Raw genomic sequence first — 20,847 nt, 5'->3', positions numbered from 1 at the left:
CCCAGCTTCCCCTTCCCCCTCTCCATGTCCTCAAGTCCATTCTCTACGTCTGCGTCTTTATTCCTGTCCTGCCCCTAGGTTCTTCAGAACTTTTTAAAAAAAATTCCATATATATGTTTAACATACAGTATTTGTTTTTCTTTCTGACTTACTCTGTATGACAGTCTCTAGGTCCATGCACCTCACAGCAGATAACTCAATATCGTTTCTTTTTATGGCTGAGTAATATTCCATTGCATATATGTGCCACATCTTCTTTATCCGTTCATCTCTTGATGGACACTTAGGTTGCTTCCATGTCCTGGCTATTGTAAACAGAGCTGCAATGAACATTGTGGTACATGACTCTTTTTGAATTATGGTTTTCTCAGGGTATATGCCCAGTAGTGGGATTGCTGGGTTGTATGGGAGTTCTATTTTTAGTTTTTTAAGGAACCTCCATACTGTTCTCCATAGTGGCTGTATCAATTTACATTCCCACCAACAGTGCAAGAGGGTTCCCTTTTCTCCACACCCTCTCCAGCATTTATTGTTTGTAGATTTTTTGATGGTGGCCATTCTGACTGGTGTGAGGTGATACCTCATTGGAGTTTTGATTTGCATTTCTCTAATGATTAGTGATGTTGAGCATCCTTTCATGTGTTTGTTGGCTATCTGTATATCTTCTTTGGAGAAATGTCTACTTAGGTCTTCTGCCCATTTTTGGATTGGGTTTTTTTTTTTTATATTGAGCTGTATGAGCTGCTTGTAAATTTTGGAGATTAATCCTTTGTCAGTTGCTTCATTTGCAAATATTTTCTCCTATTCTGAGGGCTGTCTTTTCGACTTATGTTTTCCTTTGCTGTGCAAAAGCTTTTAAGTTTCATTAGGTCCCATATGTTTATTTTTGTTTTTATTCCCATTTCTCTAGGAGGTGGGTCAAAAAGGATCTTGCTGTGATTTATGTCATAGAGTGTTCTGCCTATGTTTTCCTCTAAGAGTTTTATAGTGTCTAGTCTTACATTTAGGTCTTTAATACATTTTGAGTTTATTTTTGTGTATGGTGTTCTTCAGTGATCTCTTGGTTATTTAATAGTGTATTGTTTAGCCTCCATGTGTTTGTATTTTTTACAGTTCTTTTTCCTGTAGTAGATATCTAGTCTTATAACATTGTGGTCAGAAAAGATACTTGATACGATTTCAATTTTCTTAAATTTACCAAGGCTTGATTTGTGACCCAAGATATGAGTCTTTTCTGGAGAATGTTCCATGAGCACTTGAGAAGAAAGTGTAATCTGTTGTTTTTGGATGGAATGTCCTATAAATATCAATTAAGTCTATCTTGTATAATGTAGCATTTAAAGCTTGTGTTTCCTTATTTATTTTCATTTTGGTTGATCTGTCCACTGGTAAAAGTGGGGTGTTAAAGTCCCCTACTATGATTGTGTTACTGTCGATTTCCCCTTTTATGGCTGTTGGCATTTGCCTTATATATTGAGGTGCTCCTATGTTGGGTGCATAAATATTTACAATTGTTATATCTTCTTCTTGGATTGATCCCTTGATCATTATGCAGTGTCCTTCTTTGTCTCTTGTAATAGTCTTTATTTTAAAGTCTATTTTGTCTGATATGAGAATTGCTACTCCAGCTTTCTTTTGATTTCCATTTGCATGGAATATCTTTTTCCATCCCCTCACTTTCAGTCTGTATGTGTCCCTAGGTCTGAAGTGGGTCACTTGTAGACAGCATATATATGGGTCTTGTTTTTGTATACATTCAGCCAGTCTATGTCTTTTGGTGGGAGCATTTAATCCATTTACATTTAAGGTAATTATCGATATGATGTTACTCTTACCATTTTCTTAATTGTTTTGGGTTTGTTATTGTGGGTCTTTTCCTTCTCTTGTGTTTCCTTCCTAGAGAAGTTTCTTTAGCATTTGTTGTAAAGCTGGTTTGGTGGTGCTGAATTCTCTTAGCTTTTGCTTGTCTGAAAAGGTTTTAATTTCTCTGTCGGATCTGAATGAGATCCTTGCTGGGTAGAGTAATCTTGGTTGTAGGTTTTTCCCTTTCATCACTTTAAATATGTCTTGCCACTCCCTTCTGGCTTGCAGAGTTTCTGCTGAAAGATCAGCTGTTAACCTTATGGGGATTCCCTTGTATGTTATTTGTTGTTTTTCCCTTGCTGCTTTTAATATTTGTTCTTTGTATTTAATTTTTGTAGTTTGATTAATATGTGTCTTAGTGTGTTTCTCCTTGGATTTATCCTGTATGGGACTCTCTGTGCTTCCTGGACTTGACTTACTATTCCTTTCCCATATTAGGGAAGTTTTCAACTATAATCTCTTCAAATATTTTCTCAGCGCCTTTCTTTTTCTCTTCTTCTTCTGGGACCCCTATAATTCGAATGTTGGTGCGTTTAATGTTGTCCCAGAGGTCTCTGAGACTGTTCTCAATTCTTTTCATTCTTTTGACTCCATTACTCTTAATAGCTAAGCATGGTTTTTAAATTATTGGTAAAAATTCTGGACGTATTTTTTTCTCTGCCTTCTTCTTTCCTCTTCCTCTTCTATTTTTTAGCTGTCCTTGTATCATTTTCCATCCTGTTTTTGAGTCTCCATTGCCCCTCATTTACCAACATCATAGGGTTCCATAATCTGCTCAGTCAAGCATGCTATAACACAACTTTCAGAAGGTGTCCATGGGGCTTCCTTGGTGGCACAGTGGTTAAGAATCTGCCTGCCAATGCAGGGGACACGGATTCAAGCCCTGGTCCAGGAAGATCCCACATGCCGTGGGGCAACTAAGCCTGTGCGCCACAGCTACTAAGCCTGCACTCTAGAGCCCGTGAGCCACAACTACTGAAGCCTGTGTGCCTAGAGCCCGTGCTCCGCAACAAGAGAAGCCACCACAATGAGAAGCCTGCGCACCACAACGAAGAGTAGCCCCAGCTTTCCGCAACTAGAGAAAAACCCGCGCGCAGCAACGAAGACCGAACACAGCCAAAAATAAATAAAATAAAATAAATAAATTTATTTAAAAAAAAAAAAGCCCAGGGCTGATTCAGACTTTCCACATCAGTGAGTTCATCCAAGTGTAAAGTGATATGTTTAAAAAAAAAAAAAAAGGTGTCCATGGACCCCACCCTTAGTACTGGCTAGGTCTTTGGCCTACTGGAGCTTCCGTTTGCCCCTCTGCTATCATCTAGTCCTCCAGTCTGGCTTAACTAGATTTCCTAGACTTGCTTTGCCCTCTGTTACAGTGATTTCTACTACTGAGGAGAAGTATAATTATTTCCTAGAGGCACATATTTCAGTTTTGAATTTGGTTACCAATCTTGCTTCTTTTTGGATTTTGAAAATTACTCCATTGATGAGGGCCCAAATTTGTGGTGGTGTTCCAGTACAATTAGTGCTGTTCTAGGTTGCTAGTTTTCTTTTAGCCCATAATTACTGTGTACATTCTTGTTGCAGATGAAGGACTTCCAAATCTGTCTTTATTTTACCTTCTCCCACCATTTGTTTATTATATTCGGAGTATTGCTGTGGAAGACTACTGTGGTGAAAAAAATGATCTTTATATCTTATATCTCTAAATTCCTTGGACAGGCACTGGTCACCCATGGCTTTATTTCTGTAATATTCAGTTTGGCATTCCTGACCCCTGACCTCTGTTGCTAGATCTTTTACTATGTAGATAGGAGTGCTCTTGGCTTTGGGGGAACAGACACTGATAATTCTGTAATACATTCTTATTTGATATAGGATGATAAGTATGTTCTTAAGAATCCACATATTACCCAAAATTGTATTATAAAAGCAGTCATTTCAGTGAGGTAGGAAAAGGGGTTAGGTTCAGTCATTAGTCCTACAGGCATGTCAATGTATTAAGGATATAAGAGACACAGCCTGAGCAATACAGCCGTTTATTTGGCTTTTATTTGAAAGTAATGGTTTTTTACCACTGTCACCAGCATTATTATTATTATTATTTAATAGATCTTTATCAGAGTATAATTGCTTCACAATACTGTGTTAGTTTCTGCTGTACACCAAAGTGAATCAGCCATATGCATACATATGTCCCCACATCCCCTCCCTCTTGAGCCTCCCTCCCACCCTCCCTATCCCACCCCTCTAGGTCATTGCAAAGCACCGAGCTGATATCCCTGTGCTATGCTGCTGCTTCCCACTAGCTGTTTTACATTCGGTAGTCTATATATGTCAATGCTACTCTCACTTCACCCCAGCTTCCCCCTCCCACCCCATGTCCTCAAGTCCATTCTCTATATCTACATCTTTATTTCTGCCGTGGAACTAGGTTCATCAGTACCATTTTTTTTTTTTTTTTTTTTTAGATTCCATATATATGTGTTAGCATATGGTATTTGTTTTTCTCTTTCTGATTTACTTCACTCTGTATGACAGACTCTAAGTCCATCCACCTCACTACAAATAACTCAGTTTCACTTTTCTTTTATGGCTGAATGATATTCCATTGTATATATGTGCTACATCTTCTTTATCCATTCATCTGTTGATGGACATTTAGGTTGGTTCTATGTCTTGGCTATTGTAAGTAGTGCTGCAGTGAACATTGTGGTACATGTCTTTGTGAATTATGGTTTTCTCAGGGTATATGTCCAGTAGTGGGATTGCTGGGTCATATGGTAGTTCTATTTTTAGTTTTTTAAGGAAGCTCCATACTGTTTTCCATAATGGTGTATACAACCACTATGCGGGGTACACACCAACAGTGTGGGAGGGTTCCCTTTTCACCACACCCTTTCCAGCATTTATTGTTTCTAGATTTTTTGATGATGGCCATTCTGACCAGCATGAGGTCATTGTAGTTTTGATTTGTGTTTCTCTAATAATTAGTGACATTGAGCATCTTTTCATGTGCCTCTTGGCCGTCTGTATGTCTTCCTTGGTGAAATGTCTATTTAGGTCTTCCACCCATCTTTTAATTGGATTGTTTGTTTTTTTGATATTGAGCTCCATGAGTTGTTTGTATATTTTGGAGATTAATTCTTTGTCTGTTGTTTCATTTGCAAATATTTTCTCTCATTCTGAGGGTTGTCTTTTTGTCTTGTTTATGGTTTCCTTTGCTGTGCAAAAGCTTTTAAGTTTAATTAAGTCCCATTTGTTTGTTTTTATTTCCGTTACTCTAGGAGGTGGGTCAAAAAAGATCTTGCTGTGGTTTACGTCAAAGAGTATTTTTCCTATGTTTTCCTCTAAGAGTTTTATAGTGTCTGGTCTTACATTTAGGTCTCTAATCCATTTGGAGTTTAATTTTGTGTATGGTGTTAGGTGGTGTTCTAATTTCATTCTTTTACATGTAGCTGTCCAGTTTTTCCAGCACCACTTATTAAAGAGGCTGTCTTTTCTCCATTGTATGTTCTTACCTCCTTTGTCGTGAATTTGGTGACCATATGTGAGTGGGTTTATCTCTCGGCATTCTATCCTGTACCATTGATCTATATTTCTGTTTTTGTGCCAGTACCATACTGTCTTGATTACTGTAGCTTTGTAGTATAGTTTGAAGTCGGGGAGCCTGATTCCTCCAACCTCATTTTCCTTTCTCAAGATTGCTTTGGCTATTCGGGGTCTTTTGTGTTTCCATACGAACTGTAAAATATTTTGTTCTAATTCACCAGCAGTATTATTTGCATATTACTTTGTGTTATCATATTTATTACTCATTATTTTGATAAAAAGTATAACAGCACTCAAAGAAGCTGTGCTGCCAGCAATAGCTTTTCTTCCTGTGGTGCCATATCTTCAGGAAGATTAGCAGTCTGCACAATGCAATTCAGGTTCCCTATTTAATTAATTATATTCATTATGCTTAATTATATTAAATATACTCCCTAGTTAATTGATGAATTTTATATATTAGTTTTATATATTGAGCTATGGTGAATTTTTATAACTCAACATAATTAATATTATTAACTATATTGAGTTATAAAAATTCACCATAGCAGAAATCTCTGTATGTTATGAGTTGCGTAAACATTGGTGGAGTTAGTTTGGAGTGAGTAATGATTCCTATGGGAAACCAACATTTCTCCAAACAAACTTTTGTAGCATAACCAAACACTTCTTCATGTCTAAAGCAGGGATAATACCTTACCTATATTACAGGTTTGCTCTAAAAATCAGTTGAGAGGATGAATATTTATTTACTCTTTCATTGAACAAACCTTTAATGAGTACCAATATGTACAAAACACTGTGCTAGGTGATGGGGTGGTAAATCAGTTGTCCTTCCCTTAAGAAGCTTACAATTTAGTAGAATAAGAAAGTCATGTAAAAAATGAAATTGACTGTAATGGGTGCCATATATGATGGAGGTCAGGGTGTGAATGGGAGGAATTGTAAATGGCTTTGTAGAATAGTTTCTATTCGACTTGAGTCTTGAAAGATCATAGGTGCTTGTCAGGTAGCCAAGTGTGGGAATGGCGGTGAGTAGAGGAAAGCAGGAGCAATGATATAGAGACCAGTGTTTTTTGAAGCCGCAGTCACAAATGATTAGAGGATAGAAGTACCAGATATATTGCAGGATGGGATGAGGTATGTGTATAAATAAAATAGGGCTGGAAGGTGAGATGCATGATCTTAGGAGCCTTTCTAAGGAGTCTGAATTCTGTAGACAGTGGGAAGCCATTGTGAGGCCTTGAGCTAAGAAATAACATGATCAGTTCTACATTTTAAAAAGATAACTGTGCTCCACATCATATGTCATTAGGGAAATGCAAATTAAAACAATGAGATACTATTATATGCCTATTAGGATAGCCAAAATCCAGAACACTGACAACATCAAATGCTGGTGAGGATGTGGAGCAGTAGGAGCTCTTATTCATTGCTGGTGGGAATGCAAAATAGAACTGCCACTTTTGAAGACACTTTGGCAGTTTCTTACAAAACTAAACATACTCTTACTGTAAGATCTAGCAGCTGTACTCATTGGTGTTTACCCCGGTAAGTTGAAAACTTATACGTCCACACAAAAACCTGCACATGGATGTTTATAGTGGCTTTACTCATAAACTATTCTGTGTGATACTATAATGATGGGTACATTACTATACATTTGTGGAAATCAAAAGAATTTGCAACACCAAGAATGAACCCTAACGTGAACTATGGCCTTTGAGTGATAATGATGTGTCAATCTGTTGTAACAAATATACCACTCTGGTGTAGGTTGTTGATGGTGGGAGAGGCTGTGCATGTGTGGGGGCAGGGAGTGTGTGGGAACTCTCTGTCCTTCTGCCTAATTTTGCGGCGAACTTAAAACTGCTCTAAATAATAGTTTATTTAAAAGGAAAAAAAATTCAGGCTTTAGGCTAACTTAGATTCATTTCCCTCATTCAGTCCGAATTGATGGTTTCACCACAGTGCATTCTAAAGTCAAATATTAAAAAATTTTAGAACTTTGAGTGACATTTCCGCCTATTATCTATAGATAATTAAGAGTAAAGTAATTTCTGAACTATATGATGTGATACCCTAATCCAGTTTTTATTAAACTTTCTTTTTTTAAAAAAGATAACTGTTGACATCCTAGAGAATGGATCAGAAGAGTGAAGGGCAGGAGTCAAGGATTATAGCTAGGCTATCAAAGTTGCTCAGTTAAGAGCTAATGAAGACCTGAACTAAGTCCTAATCAGTGTGGCTGGAGAAGGTCACAGATTATAGAAATGTTAAGTTGTGCTGTTAGGATTGGTCACTTCTAGATACCTTGAGGCTGCAGGAAAAATCTAAAATGATTCCTAGCTTTCTGGCTTAAGTGACTAGGTTAACGGTGGTACCCTTTACCAAGATGGAGACTGTAGGACAAGAAGGAGGTTTGTAGGAAAGATGATTAGTTTTGGACGTGTTGGATTTCAGGTGTCTGTCTTGTATCCAGATTTTACTTGAGTTTTATTTATTTTAAAGATTTATTTATTATTTATTTATTTTGTTTATTTTTGGCTGCATCGGGTCTTAGTTGTGGCACTTGGGATCTTCGTTGAGGCATGTGGGATCTTTTGTTGTGGTGCGCGGGCTTCTCTCTACTTGTGGCATGCAGGTTTTCTCTTCTCCGGTTGTGGTGTGCAGGCTCCAGGGTACGTAGGCTCTGTAGTTTGCGGCACGTGGGCTGTAGTTGAGGTGCGTGAGCTCAGTAGTTGTGGTGTGCCGGCTTAGTTGCCCCATGGCATGTGGGATCTTAGTTCCCTGACCAGGGTTTGAACCCACGTCCCCTGCTTTGTAAGGCAGATTCTTTACCACTGGACCACCAGGCAAGTACCTTTTTTGTTTTTAAATGTTTATTTATTTATTTATGTGGCTGCATCAGGTCTGGGTTGTGGCACGTGAGCTCTTTGTTGTGGCGTGTAGGCTTCTCTCTAGTTGTGGCGTGTGGGCTCCAGAGTGTGTGGGCTCAGTAGTTGCGGCACATGGGCTCTCTAGTTGTGGCACGCGGGCTCTAGAGCATGTGGGCTTAGTTGCCCCGTGGTATGTGGGATCTTAGTTCCCCGACCAGGGATTAAACCGGTGTCCCCTGCATTGGAAGGTGGATTCTTTTTTTTTTTTTTTAATAAATTTATTTATTTATTTATTTATTTTTGGCTGAGTTGGGTCTTTGTTGCTGTGCGCAGGCTTTCTCTAGTTGCGGCGAGTGGGGGCTACTCTTCGTTGCGGTGCACAGGCTTCTCACTCTGGTGGCTTCTCTTGCTGTGGAGCACGGGCTCTAGGCGTGTGGGCTTCAGTAGTTGTGGCACGTGGGTTCAGTAGTTGTGGCTCATGGGCTCTAAAGCGCAGGCTCCGTAGTTGTGGCGCACGGGCTTAGTTGCTCCACAGCATGTGGGATCTTCCCGGACCAGGGCTCGAACCCGTGTCCCCTGCATTGGCAGGTGGATTCTTAACCACTACGCCACCAGGGAAGTCCCCTGGAAGGCGGATTCTTAACCACTGGACCACCAGGGAAGTCCCTAGTATCCAGATTTTAATTTATTTTTTATTTTTTATTTTTTTTTGGCTGTGTTGGGTCTTCGTTTCTGTGCGAGGGCTTTCTCCAGTTGCGGCGAGCGGGGGCCACTCCTCATCGCGGTGCATGGGCCTCTCACCGTCATGGCCTCTCTTGTTGCAGAGCACAGGCTCCAGACACGCAGGCTCAGCAGTTGTGGCTCACGGGCCCAGTCGCTCCGCGGCTCGCGGGATCCTCCCAGACCAGGGCTCGAACCCGCGTCCCCTGCATTGGCAGGCAGATTCCCAACCACTGTGCCACCAGGGAAGCCCCAGTATCCAGATTTTAGATGCCTGTGAAAATCATGTCTATAGAATGGAGATGTAGGTTATTAATCAAACCACAAGTTTTAAAAAATAACTTCTCCTTAATCACATTGTTATGAAAATTGTAGTGACTTCAGTGATATATCCTTTGGCAAAAAAAAAGTAAAAAATTTATCACCCATTTTTCTTCTTCATTCCTGCACTGCTCTATTGTTCACATTCTGTTCACCTAGTCTTACAGATATTCTTCCCCCACTCTGAGGCTTTACCCATTCTGAAATACATTCAAGAGTCTATCTACCTTTAGGGAATACTTCTCAACTTATTTTATGAGGGCAGTATTACCTTGATATCAAACCAGACAAAAACATGGAAAGAAAACTAGATCAATAACTTTTACGGATATAGACACAAAAATCTTCAAAAAATACTAACAAACTAAATCTAGTAACATATATAAATGATTACAGACCATATACAAATGGATTTATCCCAGTGATGCAAGGTTGGTTCAATATATCAAAAAGCAGTCAGTGTAATACACCATATTAATAGAATATGAGACAAAAACCACACGATCATCTGAGACACTAAAGAAAAGTATTTGACAAAATCTAACACTGTGATTTAAAAAAGACAACTGACACGTAAACAAAGTAGGAATGGAAGGGAACGTTCTCCATCTGATAAAGATTACCTATGAAAACCCCACAGCTAAAATCATACCTCATGGTGAAAGGCTGAATGATTTTCCCTACAACAGGAAAAAGACAAGAATGTTTGCTCTCACCACTGCTATTCAACCTGTATTGGAGATTCCAGGCAGGGCAATTAGGTAAGAAAAGGAAATAAAGATCATCTAGATTGGAAAGGAAGAAGTTAAAATTTCTGTTTGTAGTGACATTATCTTGTATGTAGAAAATCCTAAGGAATCCACTTAGAAAAATACTAGAACTACTGAGTTCAGCAAGGTTGCAGTGCACAAGACCAATATATTAAAATCAATTGTATTTTTATACACTAGCAATGAGCAATCTGACAATGAAACTAAGAACAATTTCATTGATAGTGACATCAAAAATAACAAAATTCTTAGAAATACGTTTTTAAAATACAAAACGTATAATCTGAAAACTATAGAACATTGTTGAAAGCAATTAAAGAAGTTATAAATAAACTGAAAGATATTGCATGTTGATGGATTATAAGACTTAATATTGTCAAGATGGTAATACTATCCAAATTAATCTGTAGACTGAACACAGTCCTTATCAAAATCCCAACTGGTGTTTCTGCAAAATACACAAGCTGATCCTATAATTCCTATGGAAATTCAAAGGACCCAGAATAGCCAATGATCTTGAAAGAGAAGAACAAGTTAGAAGACTCACACTTCCTGATCTCAAAACTTACTACAAAGCTACAAAGACAGTGTGCTACTGGCGTAAGGATAGACATATAGATCAATGGAACAGAATTGAGGTTGTGGTCAGCTGGTTTTCAACAAGGGTGCTAAGACAATTCAATGGATTTAGAATAGTCTTTCTAACAAATGGTGCTGAGACAACTGGTTATTTGTCTGCAAAAGAATAGAGCTGTACCCCTATTGTACAACCACCACAAAAATAAATTCAAAATAGACTATAGACCTAAATGTAAGGGCTACACTATATAATTCTTAGAAAAATATGTACTGGTCAATTGCTATTACCTTGCATTAGGCAAAGCTTTTAAAATATGATACCCAAAGTATAAGCAACAGAAGAAAAATAGTCAGATTGGGCTTCATTAAAATTAAAACTTTTGTGCTTTAAAGGAAACTATCAAGAAAGTTAAAAGACAACCCACAAAATTGGAGAAAATATTTGTGAATCATATATCCGTTAAACAGCTTGTATCTGGAAAGTGTTAGACAAAAATAACTCAATGGACAGAATCTGAATGGACTTTCTGAATAGACATTTCTGTAAAGAATATGTGCAAATGGGTACTAAGCACGTAAAAAGATTCTTAACATCATTAGTCATTAAGGCAAATCACAACCACAGTGAGACACTACTTCATACACACTACGATGACTTTAATCAAAAGACAATAAAATGTATTGGCAAGGATGTGAAGAAATCCAAACCCTTGTTCATTGTTGGTGGGAATGTAAAATGGTTCAGACCACTTTTGAAAACAGTTTGGTAGTCCCACAAATTGCTAAACACAGGGTTACCACACAACCCATCAGTTCCACTTCTAGATATATATGGAAGAGAAAGGAAAACATGTGTATCACAGACTTGTAATTGAGTGTTCTTATAGCATTATTCATAATAGGCAAAAATTGGAAACAACCCAGAATGCCCATCAACTGATGGCTGGATAAGTTAACATGTGGTACATCCTTATAATGGACTATTATTCAGAAATAAAAAAGAATGAAATACTGATACATCCTAGAACATGGATGAACTTTGAAAACATTATGCTAAGTGAAAGAAGCCGGTCACAAAAGTTTACATATTATATGATTCTATTTATGTGAAATGTCCAGAATAGGCAAAATTATAAAGACAGAAAGTAGATTAGTGATTGCCTAGGGCTGAGAGAGACAGAATTTAGAAGTGTGTCTAAAGAATAAGAGGTTCCTTTTAGGGTTGATGAAAATGTTCTAAAAATGATTATGGTGATGGTTGTACAATTTTGTAACCATACTAAAACCCAGTAAATTTTAGGCTTTAAATGGGTGAGTTTTATGATATATAAATTATATCGCCATAAAGGTATTGAAAAGATTTACCTACTTCTCCAGAAAGAATATGTATCATTTGTCCTTTTAGTTTAAGTTCAAGCCCCCCACCACACCTTTTCAAAGTTTTCACTGATTAATAGCAATTTATCAACTTGATTATTCCTATTCTCCTAATTATACACTTGTAATTTATTTTAGTATTTCTGTTGGTTGTGTTTGCCTCTCATATTCATTAGCCATTGTATATTTGTGTGTAGAGATTATGTCTAATGTCTGTTACCAGTATTAACCTCATCTCAGTGCTATACTGGTGGATAACCTCTGGAAACCCAAATGCTTATTGATTATTTAGTGAATCCTACTTTTAAGATGGTTACTATTCCTTTTATTCAGTGTGATTCAGATGTACAATGGCTATAACATTATACTTTGTATGGGTTATAAAATGTAACTTATGTGTTTTAGGAAAGGATGTGCATAACTTATTCAAAGTCTTGCAAATACATACCTACATGTTGAGTTCATTGGTTCAAATATCATTAACAACAAAACATTTGTTGAGCATGTAGTGTAAGTAACTGCTGAGCTCTAGTAAGATAAAGTGTAGCAAATATACCTGTTCTTAATAATCTTACACTCTAATTGGGAGAGTGAGTTCAAAGACAATTGTGTAAAGTTCAGGATTAGACATAGTAAGCACTAAAATGAATTCCAGGCTCTCTGGAAGGCTGATATGGGCCAGAGTTGAGAAAATCTTTGTGGAGGAATGAGACTTTCACATAGGCTTGTTAAAAAAACATTATTCTTGTTTTTTAGGTACAAAACTCAAAACATGAACAATGATATGTATTACCAATGTTCAAAGCTGATTTCGTTAGAACTGGAATACAGTTGCCTACAACATATTCCAGAGGAATTAGAAAAGTCAAAGTAATGGATAACAGAAAAGATCCTCCATTCTTCAATGAAGATAATGCGGGACCATTTTACTACAGACTTCCTTTCTATGATACCATGGAGCTCTTCATTGAAACACTGACTGGAACATGTTTTGAGCTGAGAGTTTCACGCTTTGAAGCTGTTATTTCCGTGAAAGCAAAAATTCGAAGATTGGAAGGTACTAGTCTTTCTTGTTTTGTAGGATTAAATTTGTTCTTCAAGAGTGTATAATAACTTTTTAGCTTTTCTTATGGAGAAATATCAAACATACATGGAATTAGAAAGAAATGGAGAATGAATCCTTATATACGCCCTACTCAGCTTCAACAGTTATCAATTCATGAACTGTCTTTTTTCCATTCCTGCATTTCCCCCACTCTGCTCCCTTTCTACCAGATTCTTTTGAATCAAAGCAAATCCCTGGCATTATGTTAATGGTGTGAAATAATATTTTTAAATAGTTTTTCAACAGGTTATTATGATGTGAAGATTCTGCAATAACTACCTTACAGTGATAATTGAATTCCCTTTTATTGACCCTGTTTACTTTTTTAGAGTGCTTTGTGAATACTTTTTCTTTTTTTAATGTGGAGATTTTCTGGGAAGAGTTTTTGGTTTACATTTACATAGATTTGAAGTTTCCTCAGTATAGCAGGGATACTGAATATTGTATAATGTCTCTTTTATGGTTGGGTGTATTTGTGAAAAGTGTTATAAATTACTTTGTGTTAAAATTAGTCTTTTTCTTTGTACTTGGCAGATTTCTGAAATAAGTGGTATTTGCCATTTATAGTTGTTAAAATCCAGTAAAGACTAGAAAATTTTCCATATAACACTAAATGGATCTTTGCTTTTTGAGCCAGCTGGAACTTGCTTGTAATATAAAGGTAGAAACTAGCATGCCCTCCATCTCAGTTTAAGTTCAGAATTTTAGAAGGATGAGGAGGATTGGAATTTTTTATCTTTGTAAAGTCAAGGATCCTAGTATCTGAGCTTCTGAATATTTGATATTCCTCTAGTAACTAAGTTCTGTTGAAGTTAGTGACCAGCTCAGTCCAATGACCACATCAATACATCCATTAATGGCACACGAAGCTTTTCTCTCCCCAAATGATTTGGTGAGATACAGAGTCAGAATAGTTTATTTTGACTTTTCCTGCTTTTTTATTTATATGATGGTGTAATGATATCTTTTTAGGAGCAGTAAGATTTTTAAAAAACCCTCTTGTGTTCTAAGTAATCTCTGCATTTTTTCCTGCTTTCATGCATTTTGAATAATCTCTGTGCAGCAGAAGCACTCTAGAGGGCATCCTGTTTAGTTCTCTTAATGGCAGAAGAGTAGATTTGGGCTTAGGAAAGATTAGGGACTCATCCAAGGGAAATATTTACTGACAGAGTTGGACCAGAGCCAAGATATAGGCTACTTGTCCTCTGTAGGAGGAGACATAGGGTAAAAGCAATGACTTTGTAGTTATTAGACAGTTGAAACCTAGTTTAGATATTTATAAAACGAATATACTTATTGGGAGATTAAATGAGGTAATATGTAAAATCTCTACAGTCTTTGTCTGCTTGGGCTGTCACAACAAAATACCATAGACTGGGAGGCTTAAACAACAGAAATTTATTTTCTCACAGTTCCAGAGGCTGAAACTCTGAGATCAGGGTACCAGCATGATCAGGTTCTGGTGAGGCTTCCTTCCTGACTTGTAGACAGGTTTGTTTTCACTGTGTCCTCACATGGGCATCTCTTCTTATAAGGGCTTGGATCCAACCATAAGGGCCTCACCCTCATGACCTCATCTAAACCTAATTATCTCCCAAAGGCCCCATCTCCAAATACCATCACTTTGAGGGTTAGGACTTCAAGATATAAATTTTGGTGGGATACAGTTCAGTCCATAGCACTTACCACTAGTGGTCAGTAGATCTTAATTCCTGTTCCCATTCCCCATCCTTCTAGCCCTCACCCCTTCTTTCCCTCCTGTTCCTAAACTTTTGTAACTTCTTGCAGCCTGTGGGCAGGGATAGTCACTCTGTTCTTCAGGAGGCTTTAAGAGGGCATCCTTCATGTAAAATTAATTTTAATCCTTTTCTAGGTGATATTTCTATTTCTACCCAGGATGACATTTGAGGATAACATGGTGGGTAAGACTCTCCAAGATAAAAGGATATGGAATAGGTAGGATAGGAAGGCAGAGGTGACACTGTTCAGTTTAATCTTTCAGGGAAATGGTTGCTCTGCCAGACTGCTTTTCCTTTTGGGCAACTTTTGGGAAGCTGGGAACTAGAGCATAGTAGGAGACAGGAGGGTAGGTGGAGGGGACTGCAGAGAAAGGGTTGAAGGAATGTGCTGGATTAGGAATGATGAGGCTGTAGTACCTACAAGGGGACTTTAAATGGGCCTTGAAGGGACAGGAGCAACTGAAGCCAGACTGCCTGATTTCAGATTACCAACTGAGTAAATTACTTAACCTCTCTTTACCTCAGTTGTGCTAATTTAAAATGGGACTAATAATAGTACCTAGTTCAGAGTTGTCCTCAGGATTAAATGAATTCAATGAAAAGCATTTAGCAGAGCATCTGTGCTCTTTATCAGGGGAAAATGGTTAGTCTGTGGAGATAGTGCAACATGTACCAAAGGATATAAGAGCTATGCCCTTGGGAGGAGATGTAATTTAGTTCTCTTGAGTTTCCAGAGAAGGAAAATTCTTTGGAACTTATCATTACCTACAGTAGTGGTCTGCAAAGAAGAGTACATGGTACTCAGAGGATAGGGATTTGGAAAGAAAAAATGTGCCAAGAAATGTAAGGGATTATTGTCAGCTGGTTTTTTATTGCCGTGGGCAGTGGATTCCCTGGACTTGCCATCAAATCATTGGCATTACTGCTCCCTAATAAAGATTTCTCTTCCGTATATGGGATAGGATTGTTTCCCTGGCCAACTTTATGAGTAGGTGGGACCATGTTAATAGTTCTGGCCAGTGAGCTATGAATGGAAGTCTCCATCAGCCTGAGTCCCTGAGCGACTATAGTGAGCAGAGCCCTCCTGACATGCAGTAGACATGTAACTTGAGCAAAAAATAAATCTTTGTCTTAAGCCATTGATGTTTTGGGGATGGTTTGGGGTAAGTTCAATATAACCTACTTTACTTTGCCTGATACAGTATCAACTAGGGATCCATTTTTTTCACTTTATAAGTAATTGGCTATCTAAATACCACTTATTGAATTAGTCTAGTCTTTTCTCACTAAAGTAATTTCCTAACTGTCATGTATTACATTTTAATATGCACACAACTCTTAATCACCTGATGTGTCCCCCTATGCCAAAATTATACTGTCTTACTTATTGTAATACAATTTATAAGTTTTGATAGCTGATTGTGTCCATACATATTAAGGATTATGTCGTCTTGGAGAACTGACCCCTTTATCACTATGTAATGCCCCTCTTTATCTCGGATATTTTTCCTTGCTCTGTAGCCTGTTCTGTCTGCAATTAATATAGCTACTCTAGCTTTTTTTTTTTGATTAGCGTTAGCATAATATATCTTTTTCCATCCCTTTACTTCTTTTCCCCCCAGCTTTATTGAGGTATAATTGACAAATAAAATTGTATCCATCCCTGTACTTTTTTTTTTACATCCAGCTATATTACTATTTATTTATTTTATTTTATTTTATTTTATTTTTTTAACATCTTTATTGCAGTATAATTGCTTTACATTGGTGTGTTAGTTTCTGCTTTATAACAAAGTGAATCAGCTATACATATATCCCCATATCTCTTCCCTCTTGCGTCTCCCTCCCTCCCACCCTCCCTATCCCACCCCTCTAGGTGGTCACAAAGCACTGAGCTGATCTCCCTGTGCTATGTGGCTGCTTCCCACTAGCTATCGGTTTTACATTTGGTAGTGTGTATATGTCCGATGTGGCACATATATACAATGGAATATTACTCAGCCATAAAAAGAAACGAAATTGAGTTATTTGTAGTGAGGTGGATGGACCTAGAGTCTGTCATACAGAGTGAAGTAAGTCAGAAAGAGAAAAACAAATACTGTATGCTAACACATATATATGGAATCCAAAAAAAAAAAAAGGTCATGAAGAACCTAGGGACAGGATGGGAATAAAGGCGCAGACCTACTAGAGAATAGACTTGAGGACATGGGGAGGGGGAAGGGTAAGCTGGGACAAAGTGAGAGAGTGGCATGGACATATATATATCCCTCTACTTTTAATCTATATATATCTTTATATATATATTTTTTTTTATAAATTTATTTATTTATTTATTTATTTTTGGCTGTGTTGGATCTTCGTTTCTGTGCGAGGGCTTTCTCCAGTTGCGGAGAGCGGGGGCCACTCTTCATCGCGGTGCGCGGGCCTCTCACTGTCGCGACCTCTCCCGTTGCGGAACACAGGCTCCAGACGCGCAGGCTCAGTAATTGTGGCTCACGGGCTTAGTTGCTCCGCGGCATGTGGGATCTTCCCAGACCAGGGCTCGAACCCGTGTGCCCTGCATTGGCAGGCAGACTTTCAACCACTGCGCCACGAGGGAAGCCCCTATATCTTTATATTTAAAGTGGATTTCTTATAGACAACATATAGTTGGGTCTTGTTTATTGATCCACTCTGACAATCTCTGTCTTTTAATTGGTTTATTGAGGCAATTGATGCTTAAAATGATTACTGATATAGTTGAATTAATAACTACCATATTTGTTTCTATTTTCTACTCATTGCCCTTATTCTTTGTTCCTTCTTTAATCCTCTTTCTTTATGTAGATCTATATCATTTTCCTTTTCTCTGAAGAACTTCATTTCTTTGCAAGGCAGTTGTACTAGCAACAAATTATCTCAAATTTTGTTTATCTGAGAAACTATTTCTCCTTCACTTTTGAAGGATAATGTCATAGGGTACAGAATTCTAGGTTGGTGGTCTTTTTCTTTCAACACTTTAAATATTTTACTCCACTCTCTTCTTGCTTATAGGATTTTGGATAAGAAGGTTCCTGTAATTATTATCCATATGGTTTTTCCTCTGTCTTCTTTGAAGATTTTCTCTTTGTCTTTGCTTTTCTGCAGTTTGATATAACATGCCTAGGTGTAGATTTTAAAATTTTTATCCTATTTGGTGTTCTCTGAGCTTCCCAATCTGTGCTTTGGTGTATCTCATTAATTTTGGAAAATTCTGGGTCATTATTACTTAAACTATTTCTTCTGTTCCAATTTTCTCTTTCTTCTAGTATTCCAGTTACACCTTTTGAAAAATTTCCATAGTTCTTTGATGTTCCGTTTTTTTTAAATTCTTTTTTCTCTTTACATTTTGATTTGAGAAGTTCCTGTTGACATTTCTTTCAGTTCACTGATTCTTTCCTTGCCATACTCAGTCTGCTGATGAGTGAGCCCATCAAAGGCATATCTTTTTCCATCCCTTTACTTCTTTTTTCCCCAGCTTTATTGACCTTCCTTTTGCTTATATGTAATACACATGCATTTGAGATTTATTCATATTGTTCCATATATCAATAGTTCATTCTGTCTATGGTTGAGTAGTTTTCCATTGTATGGATATACTACACTTATTCATTCCCAAGTTGAGGGACATTTCAGTTTTTGGTGATTTTGAATAAAGCCATTTTAACTTTCATGTGCAGTTTTTTATGGGTGCATTAGTTTTCATTTCACCTGGGTCAATACCTAGGAGTGGAATTGCTGAGTTGTATAGTAAGTGTTTTTTAATTTAATACAGAACTCCAAACTCTTCCAGAGTGGCTATACCCTTTTGTATTCCTGTGAGTAATGTCTAAAAGTTCTAGTTCCTCTGTATCATCAGAACATGGTATTGTTTGAGTTGTTTTTGTTTTTGTTTCTTTTTTGCCATTTTAATAGATATTGGTGATATCTCATTGTGGTTTTAATTTGCATCTCCCTAATGATTTTGAGGGTATTTTTATTTGCCTATGATTTATGTCTTCTTTGGTGAAGTTTCTATTCAATCTTTGCCCATTTAAAAAAATTAAGTTGTTTGTTTTCTTGTTACTATGTTTTGAAAGTCCTAGTGTTTTAAAAATTTTTATTACATTTCCTTATGTCTTCTTTGACTCCTGAATTTTTTAGAAGTATACTTTTATTTCCATACTTAGGGGAATTTAAAAAATTTCATTTTATTATCACGAATTTAATTGCAGGTGGTTGGAGTAAATAGAATATTTATGGTAAACCTGGTATTTATACGTCTTTGAATCTTATAGCAGCCTGGGGTGCTTTAAAAATTCATGTGTGGTGTAGAAGAAACAGGAAGAAAAAAATTGATGAGTTGAATTATTAATATTACAAGTTCAAGTGTACCTAAGCACAGTGGGAAGTTGGCTCAGAGATAAATCTTCGTTCCCCATACCCCACAACCACCATGTTTTTGATTTGTTTTGTTTTCCCACCTACTTTCTGGTACTACAAGATACTCTAGGATCATCTTGTATATTTCCTGCCTTGTCTTAGAGCCAGCCATTTCTCCAAGGAGCTCTGGTTCCTTTTTTGGAGTATGGTATTAAAAACCAGGATCTGGGCATGATAATTGACTTTTCAGCAACAGTAATAGAAACCAGAAGACAGTGGAATATTATCTTCACAGTGCTGAGAGATATAACAATCTCTACCTAGAATTGAATTTAACTTTCAAGGATGAGGATGAAATAAAGACATTTTCAGAAAAAAACAAAACTTGAATTTCCTAACAACAAACTCTTGCCAAAGGAACTTCTGAAGTATATATCTTAGAAGGCAAATGATCCATAAAGGAAGTTGATGATGCAAGATGGAATGGCACATTTGTGGGTTAATCTAAATAAACATGTACTTAATAAAACAATGATATATGAAGGTTTGAAAAAATTCTGGTAACAGTGACATGTAAATCAAGGTGGAGTTCATAATGGGAGTGGTAAGGCTCTCAGCGTTGTTCATGAGGAGGATAAAGATGTGATTAGCTTTAGACTTGATCATTTAAATTTCTAAATTCATCACTAGAGATTAGAAATAGAATTATGTAAATTCCAAATGACAGAAGTGCCTCACCCTTTCCCATCTGTCTGAATTAATACATAAAGGAGGCAAATAGTTAAAGGAGAACAATTAGAAAGCACAAAATAAGATAGTAAAAATGAATTGAAATATGTCAGTAATCCCCCAAATGTAAAGTGGATAAAACTCTCTAATTGAAAAGCCACCATTGACAGACTGGTTAAAAAAAATACATATGAAATGCTGTTTGCAAGAGACCTAATCTAAAATGTAAGGACCTCAAAATGTTGAAAGCAGAAGAATTGAAAAAGATATACCAGGAAAATACTAACCTGAAGAAAGCTGATGTTTCTGTATTAATAAAGTTGTTATGTAAAATACATTTCAAAGTGAAACATGTGAACAAGTCATGTAGAGGGATGTTCATAGTAGTCTTGCTGATAATTTCAAAAATCTAGCAACAACTCGAATGACTACACTAGAATGGATAAGTTGTGGTATATGTAAATATATGTGTCATATAGTGGAATCAAATTCTATGAAATAGTTGACAACAGGGAAAGCTAATGTAATAGTAGCTTCATACACAACATGGATAAATTAAAAACAATGGTGTATAAAAAAAGCAAAACATAGATGAATACATATACTATGATCCACTTATATAAAGATCAAAAAGGGACAAAGAAACAATACCACATTGAAGTAAAGCACTAACAAAAAGCAGAGGGATAATTCATACCAAATTCAGAATGATGATTACCCCTGGGTGGAGGGAAGAGGATGCAGCTGAGGAGAAGCATGAAGATTGTTTTTTCTCTGTATCCTTCTCAACACTTGGTATGGTCAGTCTTTTTTAGTCATTCTAATAGGCA

The 20,847-nt window shown here is 37.0% G+C and overlaps 1 protein-coding gene across 6 annotated transcripts in view; it reads left to right on the top strand.

Moving 5' to 3' along the window:
• Window positions 1-20,847, top strand: part of ZFAND4 (zinc finger AN1-type containing 4) — an 81,633-nt gene that overhangs the window by 1,301 nt on the left and 59,485 nt on the right. For 5 of the 6 annotated variants that reach the window (XM_057531523.1, XM_007176301.2, XM_007176299.2 and 2 more), the window contains exon 2: window positions 12,818-13,118. The exons of the other annotated variant lie outside the window; for it this stretch is intronic. In XM_057531523.1, the coding sequence (XP_057387506.1) occupies window positions 12,857-13,118 (262 nt within the window). In that variant the 5' untranslated portion in view covers window positions 12,818-12,856. The remainder of the gene's footprint in view (window positions 1-12,817; window positions 13,119-20,847) is intronic. 6 annotated transcript variants of the gene reach the window in all.

Source organism: Balaenoptera acutorostrata, chromosome 16 (genome assembly GCF_949987535.1).
Source record: "Balaenoptera acutorostrata chromosome 16, mBalAcu1.1, whole genome shotgun sequence".
Classification (NCBI taxonomy): Eukaryota; Metazoa; Chordata; class Mammalia; order Artiodactyla; family Balaenopteridae; genus Balaenoptera; species Balaenoptera acutorostrata.
The sequence above is the reverse complement of the archived record's forward strand: the minus strand, read 5'-3'. Positions and strand labels throughout refer to the sequence as shown.